This window comes from Electrophorus electricus, chromosome 10 (assembly GCF_041902795.1).
Source record: "Electrophorus electricus isolate QZ-2024a chromosome 10, ASM4190279v1, whole genome shotgun sequence".
Taxonomy (NCBI): domain Eukaryota; kingdom Metazoa; phylum Chordata; class Actinopteri; order Gymnotiformes; family Gymnotidae; genus Electrophorus; species Electrophorus electricus.
In genome coordinates this window covers 29,237,006-29,247,082 of record NC_137506.1, presented here as the reverse complement: position 1 = coordinate 29,247,082, position 10,077 = coordinate 29,237,006, and the positions used below count along the sequence as shown (strand labels likewise).

At 42.5% G+C, this 10,077-nt stretch overlaps 1 protein-coding gene across 1 annotated transcript; it reads right to left on the bottom strand.

Moving 5' to 3' along the window:
* Positions 1-786: 786 nt before the first annotated feature.
* Positions 787-9,933, bottom strand: tmem229b (transmembrane protein 229B). Its single transcript, XM_027027307.3, has 2 exons — positions 9,697-9,933; positions 787-2,767 (listed from the first exon to the last, which is right to left on the bottom strand). Exon 2 carries the CDS (start codon positions 2,716-2,718, stop codon positions 2,155-2,157), a length of 564 nt encoding a protein of 187 aa, XP_026883108.2. The 5' UTR covers positions 2,719-2,767; positions 9,697-9,933; the 3' UTR covers positions 787-2,154.
* Positions 9,934-10,077: the final 144 nt, after the last annotated feature.

The window sequence follows — 10,077 nt, the reverse complement described above, 5'->3', positions numbered from 1 at the left end:
TTAACAGGACTTCAAGAAAAGGTCATCTTTAAAAATGGCTCCTTGCCAAATAATTATGCGCATACAATCACGTGGTAATATCTTTATTTAACTACTAATTTGATCTTTGCAATGTGGTTTAAGAAAAGAGGGTTTTTAAGTAAATTGTTTTTTTTTTAATTTTGCAAATGTTTAGCACTGTAAAGCTGATATATGACGTGCTTATTGTCCGGTCCTGGTCGAATCTGAAATCAGCAAGGGTTATTTTTTTCTGTGCACGGTGCTCTTGGAGTACTAATGGGTCACGGGTATGGGTGCAGCATGGGTGTAGTAGTTAGGCTGGAGGTTGTGTTGGGGAAAATGCAACGATAGCCCACACAGCCTCCAAGTGGTTTTTAATCCAGAGACTGCAATTCAGATGGAGATTGTATCATTGACTGTATCATATCATATTTATCCTATTTGCACAAGTAATACGTTTAGTGTCGTGGGAGATTTGAAAGAATTCCAAGAAGAATTTTGAGAGGCAGTGGACAAACAGTACAAAACACTGATGATAAAGAGGCGTCTAAAATGTATCACTTGATCTGCTGCTAAGGGGGCCACAAAATCCTGTGATCTCATCACGCAGGACACAACTGTCCAGCAGGTGGCAGTAAATTGCATACATAACAGCCACGTTAATTAACAGCTCTTATTCGAGGACACCGTTTTGAATAAATGACACGTGCACACGTACACTCTTTTTGTTGTTGCGGCTAACAGGTCACAGATAGGCACGTGGTGCCAAATAAACGACCTAGCATATCAAACTGGTGCAAAGTTTTTATTTAACACATTGGGGGATTCTGATACAAAATTGAGCATCAGACACTTTCATCATAATCAACTGTTCCAAGCTTTCTGGTATTAGCAACCATAATGTTTTATCATGCACTTGCCAAGTCTTTAATGAATGGTTAGAACAGGTACTTGTTAACTGAAGAGTTCTCCACATGTTTACACTGTTCATTGTAGCCACTGCCACAGTATTTTTCTAAGTATCAGTTTATTTTCCATTTGTGGGACTGAAGGTGTCTGGACCCTTCTCCATCCATGCAGAGATATTTGTTTGTTTGTTTGTGTGTGTGTGTGTGGTCAGGGTGATAACTTAGCACCAGATCACATTTTTCCATGCTTCTTTCACCACACTCTCCTGTGTACTTACAGGATTTTTTTTGTCCCATATATCTAATGATCATCAGTATAAGTGAAAACTATACAGTACTCTGTTGAGTGTTAGTTTATGTGGTTGGATTAAAACAGAATACAGAATACATTTCAGATCTGCCTTTTTATGAAAAAACCTGGAAGACACTCTTTTCATGCAAGTTCAAGCACTGGGATCTTTTATATCAGTATAAAAACACTAGATTCAAGTACAATGCATTGCTTTAGGGCACAGTATACAGTATTCTCTAAGCCTATACTATACTTAAGTTACTTATCTAACTTCAGATAAATATTAATAAATAACGCAAACTTCAAAAGGTAAGTTCATATTTCATAAGTTATTTTCTCTTGCTACTACACACTGTTGACTTTGTTAATATGCTAAAACAAAGCCTAAACTTTTTAATAGCTTTTCATGTTTTCTGTGAACATATTCTTTTTAAGATATCATTTCCTCGGCTCAACACCCTGTTTTATTCTCTCCTTCCTCCATCACCTCATTGTCTGAGCTGGACGGGCTGGTCTGGGAGGTAATGATACAGTGACGCGTGACTCCACTTGCCCCAACACACTCCTCTCATCAATCATCTCTCGACAAGACTGCAGCTGGAGGAGGCACGCCAGGCCCGGGGCACTATTGGCGACACCGCACACTCCTCTGGGTGAGCAGAGGACTACGGTCAGATGGGCAGATAAAACCGCACAACTCTTCGTGGTTGTATTCCTTGTTGGAGTGGTTTTTAATTTTTTTTTTATTTTTTTTTTATTTTTTTTTTAAGTTTTGGTTTGTTTTTCTTCATTGATCCACACCACCTGTGTTTGAAAGAAATCTCTCTGCTAGAGAGCAGGGCAGAAGAGAGCTGGAGAGAAGTGTGGGGACAGAGTCAGGGTAAAAGAGGAAAGATAAAGGGGAAACACACCTTCCACACCGAAAAGAAGGGGGGGCTGGACATCATTCTTAACTCAGTCCACCTTCACGTAGCCATTAGCGTTGGTGGCCACTGCTCTGGCTCCTCTCCCCCTCCACGCACCTTCACCCCCCTCTCCCCTGCCAGCGTAGGCGTCCTCCCCGCCCCGCCCAGGCTCCGCCCCCTCGTCAAAGCGCAGCCGCAGCGTGTTCCGGATCACAAGGCGCTCCACGATGAAGGAGGCGCAGAACCAGGGCACGGCGTACTCGGCGGTGATCAGCCCCATGAAATTGTACCTGAAGCCGGAGTAGTCCCAGGGGCAAGCGTCGAACTGCCGCAAGAGGAGGCCCGTGCCGAACTCCCACAGGTAGGTCCACAGCGTGTAGATGGTGCAGCGCAGCAGCACCCTACAGCGGCGCCGCAGCAGCAGGTACATGCGCTCCACGATGAGGATGCACGTGCCGTAGATGAAGAGCGCCCACACGCTGGTCACGCCCGGGAACTTCCAGTTGCAGTGCACCACGAACTCCCACGCCGCCGTGAACATGACCTCGCAGAAGTAGCCGTGGATGGCGTACAGGTACCACCGCGACAGGGCGGTAAGCGGCTCGGGGGGCATGCCGGGCACTGCTCTTACGAGCGGTGGGCTTGGGAGATGCGGGGGTTGGCTGAAGAGGAGGGAAAAATTGGACAATGTTTATGTAGGTTGCGTGTGTGGAACCTTAAACACATTAATAAAGGGCTTTTTTCAGCTCAAATGATACTACATTTTATACAGGCAGTTTTGTAAATCCACATTAGGCATAAAATTAGATTAAAAGGAATTTCCAATGTTGCAAGTTACACCAAGACCAGGTTTAATCCATGAACAGGAAACCGATCCTCAGTGATTAGGAAATACGAGTCTATCAAGGTAAAGAATCTTAAAAGAAAGACAGAAAACATTTTTGATACATGCCTGAGACTGAGTAAAGGATTAGAATTCTGCTTTGAGACTGAAAACTGACTCGTTATCTGTAAATCACTTCCATACGCACATCTACACACACGCACGCACGCGCACACCCCTGCACACACACCCCTACACACACACCCCTACACGCACGCACGCGCACACCCCTACACGCACGCACGCGCACACCCTTACACACACACACACACACACACACACACCCCTCTACACACACGCACACCCACGCACACCCCTACACACACGCACACCCACGCACACCCCACACACACACACACTGAACATACTGTGTGTCAGAAGACCAATAGAGGGCTGTGTACTTCAAACAGCTCAAAGCAGAAAGGAACAGCGAGGCCCTTTATAGACTGTCAGTCAATTCTAATTGAATCTCAAAAGACAATTAAGGATTCGGCTGTGTCAGGAGAAGTCTGGCGAACTGCATTAGGGCTGAATGTGGTAGCGGGATCGCGTTCCACACTACCAGTTGCGTCTAGAAATGTAACTGTGCCCTGTGCCTGCTTCTTTTACCTCCCTTTTTCGAGAACAAAAAACTTCTTCAGCCGGCTAGAAGAGGCATCGGGCCAGATCACGGAGTACTGGCCCCTTTCTCTAAACCAAGGCAGAAGAGTTTCCTATGAGTAGCCAAGCCAAGAGCCTGGCCACCATAACCATCTGCCAGCCTGAGCACCCTCAGCACTGGGCGGAGGCGCCGCAGTTGGGCTGCGTTCGGAGAGAAGATGGAAAGCAGCAGTTACTGCAGTAGTTTTAATTAAAGTGGACTGTATTTACAAAGATGTTCTTGCTCTGCTGTGTAAAAAAAAAAAAAAAAAAAAGCTACAAGCAGCTGACTAGATGTCATAACCTCATTCATTGATTTATTTCTGAAGCAATATTTTGTTTTGCCTCCCATTTCAGTGAAAGTTATGTCGAAGCTGCAAAAAAAACCTATCGTCAGGGGAAAAAAAAGAAATTATTTCAGCCAGTTTAACAAAAATAAAAATGTGCAACTAATCTTGTTTTACCAAATTACAAACTGACCCAATAATGGCTATCATGCCTATTCACTCATTCACAAAAAAAGAAAAACTATTTTATAGGTCATACACAGTAGATATATCAGATTTCGTACAGAATCATAATGTCAAGGGAACCCAGAATTTGACACAACAATTTCAGAAATACCCAGGACTTCCTTCTTTTGTTTTTTATGCAGAGGGTGAACTGTAACATCAAATTACATTAATGTATGTCACATAATTACAACCACCACCCACCTGACTACATTCTACCTACAATCAATGACCACTTTATAGATCCCCTATCTTATAGAGGCATTTTATTCAATGACAAATTGTATCTCATCTGTTGTTATGCACAATTTGTCCATCACCCCCGACCCCAGAGGCATGCTGTGGTATCAACACAGCAGTGAGACTGACATAAATCTTGCGCTGGTACAAATATTAAGCACAGCATTCCTGCTGCAGTTTACAGATGTCAAAGTTACTGATGGTCTCAGAGTGGTCTAACAGTGATCACATGGTCAAGAGGAAGGCTAACAAGCTACATGGCAACAGACACAAAGTGTATCCAAATAATAAATACTTCTAATAAAAATGGATAGTGAGCAAAAATTATAGTTGGAAGAAAATATTGCATCCTTGTGAACCCCTGAGTTCACAAGGATGCAGAAAACAAAAGTTAAGTCTTTTATTAAGTCTTTAACAAAAGTCTCACATATGTGATGTGACTAATGAACAGTTTTAACAAAAGGTTGTCTGTGGCTAAAGTATGGGAGTTTCTTCTGGTACTGGCAGTAACTTCAACCATAAGCTTGAGAAAAAGATAATTGCTCCTGTTCAGCAGTTGTGACACAGCAACGCACATGATCTGATCTTTCTGGAACATGCACACCTAGGCAGAAGAGCAACAGTCTACCTGACTGTGAACTGATGGATGTTTACTTCTGTTGAACGCCTTTTGAAATTTATTCTGGTGTTCTTAACTTCAACAACAGCAGAATATTGCACACATCAGAACAGAAGTCTGTAGTGAAGAGCTGGAAACTAAAGCCGTGTGGCAGAGCAGATCAAATGCATGCCTGAACCAAATGGAACACCTAACACCAAACCCTCTTTTAAATAGATACGTGTACATTTACCAAAGCCTTTGTTTTTTAATTTTCAATAAATATATTAAAGATATAGTATTTTTGTCTTTATTCATTATTATGACTACTTAGAAGATTAAAGCCTATCATTTGGGTACCAATCATGTAGAAATTCAAGTAGTTCACAGAGGTTGACTAACATTACATTGCAACTATGTGTTGATCATGAAAGCTGTATGGCATGGAACCAAACCCGCTGTTATGTCATTGACCTATACCCAGCAGCTAAATACTGATACCTACAGAAACACAAGAATAAGACAGAATATCATCCTTTGAATTTTGCACCGTGTGCTTTTCAAACAGAACACTGACAGCATACATGTAATTTACAAGCAATTTAAAAAGAAAACACGATGCTAAATCAGTCAGTTAAAATTATGAGAGAATGTTACATTGAGTAAAACTCATTCTACACAAAAACTCCTGCACTTTAACTTATTATAGGCATATTGTAAAAAGTAATGTCCATCACGTGACCACGCGCAGGACCAAGCGTTCGTGACTTTCATTTATGGCCACTACAATTAAGAGGTAGTTGTTTGTCTTTGCGAGTGGTTCTTGTGTTCCATCCTCTAGCCAGCGGCTCTTTATTCAACATGTGTATTGATCTGGACTCAGTTATGCCTTCATTGGTCTGGAACCTGCGAGCGTCAGGGTCAGATGTGAACACTTTCTCCACAACAAGTCATAGAAGAGACAGCTGAGTGGGCAACCCAAGCCCAGCCAATGGGCAGGGTGCATCATAATTAAGGTATTATCTTGGAATCGACAGAGGGCTGCTAAAAGCTCAAAGTGCTTCAATATTGTGTTGTAAATAATATTCAGGGTCATTATGAGAGTGCACTGCTTGACCCTACTGCCAAACTGTCTGTTCAAGTACAGCAATTTCAGCACAAACCTTCTTTCAGAAGTGCTGGCTGCTACGCTGCATATAAATTAATTGTGCGAACCTCATCAACTTGCCGTTTTTAAATAACAAAAAGGACAAGACTTTCAAACCCGCTTATAATGGGCAAATCAAAAGGGTGTGACCCAAACATTTATAATTTTAATGAACTCTTCTGTGGTCCCCAGAGATTTATTTTCATCACGTCCTGTTGCACTAGTATAGAGTTCCACTGAGAAGAGCAAGTAACTAAACTTGGAAATGTATTTATATGAAAGGGCAGGTGAAAGCCACACCTGTAGTGATTGAAACACCTACTCCAATTACCCTCATTTCAAGAGGTCATCACTCTAGAATTTCAAAGTTTCCAGCACTGAACATTGTCTGAACCATTTGCTCAATAAAGATATAGCAGTGTGTTGTGCTATGTATTTGGGGTTTTCTTGTTGTTGTTGTTGTTTTTACTGCTTATTTGAGTTTTGTTTATTGTTAAATAAGTTCATTTTTATATATTATGACTTACATGAAAAAAAATACAAATTATGATGAACACTTTAAGAACTGAAATGAGAGGAAACACCTGGAGAAAACTGAGAACTGAAATAAGTGCAATTAAACGGAAAAATCTGAAGACAATTTGGAGAGGTAACTCTATTCAGTGCTAAACAGGTTAATCATGGACCTGAAAATGAAAAACTTAAAACATGTTCCACTGCGTCCTAAAGTAGGGCCTACAATCTGATATATAACGCGGTGGCATTTTGTGATGCTTGGGAGTTACAAGCGAGAAGGAATTCTAAAGTAGATACAGTATGACCATTTCCCTGTGAACTAGAGGTTTTCTCAGGGAGATATCATCAAAAAACCCTTTTCTCTTCCTCTAAGAAAGAAGCAGATGAGCCTTTATTGAATGTTACCTGATCTATGACTCACAAGAAAGTGCAAATAATATTTTACATAAGTATGTCACCACCCATAATAATTTGCTAAGTATTCTCCATATCAAAGATGCACCTGCCAAGCATGCACAATACCCATGACAAGAACAATATAACCACCTTTTTACTGCTTTCGAGTACCAGAAGTATCGACTCACTTTATTTTATGCTGTTAGTTCACTCCACTCTGCACAAAATAAATGGCAGCGGATCAATAGCACAGACAGCTCAGTTACTTCACAGTTCCATCTTGGCTCCCAAGACCAGAGCCCTTATTCTTCTCAGCAGGTATTACGATCACTGATTGGTCTCTGGAGTAGGAAGCCAAGATCTAATGGGCATCGGGATCAGATGTCAAATGGGACAGGAAGTGTTCCCATTTCTCACTGAAATACCAGCATTCATAATCCATCAGTATTTGGAAGGTGACAAATTTCATTTAAAGTGAAATTTCGTTGCTTTGTAGTTATAAATCCATTACATTACATTTATTTCATATTCTCCACATATAACCAAACTGTTTACTTTGGCTGAAAAAGTAAATGTAGTTCTTGTAATGGAATTCAGTCCCCAGAATGTTTTCTTTAAATAGTTTTAATTTAATTTTGAAACAGTACTTAAATGTATATCTTATAGCCCGAGTAACTACTTATGCTAGCAAGAAATGTACCCCCTTTAGTTTTTAATCTTTATAAGCACATTTCAGGATGTGAGGCATTCATTTATGTCATTTCAGGATATGATCATTTTGTGGAAAAATGGGACCTGACACGTTAGACAAAAAGCGTGATTCAAAAGAAAGAAAGAGCTCAAAGAGGCACCTGAGGTCTCTGGGACAATCTTTCTACCAGCCTCGCTTTTCGCAGTCCTGTGACTGCTTGTGCCAAAATGTGTGGGCAAGTAAAGTCAAAAATAAAAGTACGTTTTTGTGAGCGCTTTAAATTCCGCCACACAGCCTGACCTCAACAAATCTTGCCCACCATAAAAGGTTCAATTCAAACCAGCGCAATAATTTACTCTAATATATTTTAGCATTGATGCGTCCATTTCTTTCTTATTTTTAAGCTTTAGGCTACATGTGGACACTTCTATTAATCACAGTGAAAAATCGCATTCAAAGACGTCTGTTAGTTTTCTCTGCCAGCCCCTCTTAGCTTGAGCGAAAGACCCTGAGAATGTCCCAAGCTTCCTGAACTGCATAAGATATGTATAACAATGAGGGGATTAGGACTTTGGGAAGTTTTAAAAAGGCAAGGTTTAGCAACACGGCTGTGATCAGCTACATAATAAACACAACGGCATGATATGGCAGGCGTTCCTGGGTTTAGAGGGATCCATGCGGAGTGTAATATCAGCCGCTTTAGCCCTGCGCCGGAGACCTACTGCTGAGCGACTCCTGCGCGCTGCGCTAACACACCACTGTCCAGCGTTCAAGACAATTTATATCGGACTAAATTAGTAGTCATTGCAGATCAGCCACAGTCTAGGTTTAGCTTAACGTCCAGGTTTAATTAAGATCTAGACAATGGGCCATAAAAACGTTTTGAATCATTATTCAAAGAAACAATATTTGGACTGTTAATACCGCCTGCAATGCAGAGGGATGTATTCAACTCGCGCCAAATCCCCCGTTTTAATCAGCTGTGTTCATACTCTACTAAACTACTGGAGTCTAGCGGGGAGACGGACTTGGCTGTACTGGGGAAGCTGTTGGCACATACCGCTTCTTGAGGATTCACGCACTTCGCGAACACCATATCACTCTTGTTCGGAATCACCTCCTTTGGCATTAACTTTGTGGACACCCTTTGGTATCGAGATGCTTTGCGGATATACTTTTGTGTCGCGAATCCAGTTTCAACTGACCGTCCACTTATATGCCTTTTTAGCTTTCCTGCACTCGGTTGACAGCGCCGTGTCCACCTATATCATCTGCATCGCCAAAAACCCTGGCTTCAGTTTGGGATTTAACGCTGCGGTCGTGGCGGCACCTGTCACCACGCACAGGCCTCGATTGAACAGTTCTGCACCTAACACTGAGCAGCCTCTGCCATCCCCATCACCAGGCAGTTGGGATGCGCAGACAACCTATGCAGCAGCCACCGTGACCTCTGGAAACAGGCTTAAAAGCATGCACAGACTATCCTATCGTACGACAGCCCATGCGCAAGCCCATGCGCTGCCTAAAGTGATTTGTTAGTTAAGACGTGCGTACGCCGTTTAGATTGAATAAATCCGTAAGTACCGACCCTTAGCGTAGCGTAGAAAACGAAGGCTACACCACGTAAGCAGTTCGTGTGTGGTCGGGGGGGAAAAAAAGTATTTGCTAAAGGATGCAGCGTAAATCCAACACGGCCGACGGAGACCAGACGAATTAGTTTGGATAGCGCGCCGGGGATGAAGGCGGAACAAAAACGACATGCCCGACTGCTGCTTAGGTTAAAACATCTCAGCCAGGCTCGTTTCACGATAACACAGCACAAAGCAAGTGAAAGAAAAGCGCATTATAATATGTATACGGTCACAGGTTCTAATAACAAGGAGCAAATATCATCCTAATGCAGTCTTGAAGACGTTAACGTCGCCAGCTCGCATTTCTCCGCGCTGTTCCCGAAGTGGGCGACGCTTACCGTGCGTTTGGGCTTGGAGCGCTCAGTGAGTAGGGTCAGGCCTCTGAAAATCCATCGTGGTCTGCGGTAGGACGGGCTACAAAACAGGGAAATGGTCGTGCCGGTTCCCTCTCACGGTGTATTTCCTGCAGCTGACCTCGCTCTCCTCCCTCTCTCCGATGGTAACTGACACGTTTGACTTCACTGCAGCAGCAGCACATGCTCAGAGACGCGTTTGGGCAGGCGACGCTGCGCTCCGGAATTAACCGTTTCCTTTCTATCCCCTTTTTTTTGGGGGGGGGGGGGTTGTTTTGGTTATGTATTAACTCGGTATAAGTATTAACTCAGTATAAGCTGAGTATGAATTCGTATAAGCTTAAGTATTAACTGCAAGTATTTTTA

Bases quoted from the DNA above. Each gene is read 5' to 3' on its own strand.
- tmem229b (XM_027027307.3), bottom strand. From the start codon at position 2,718: ATGCCCCCCGAGCCGCTTACCGCCCTGTCGCGGTGGTACCTGTACGCC.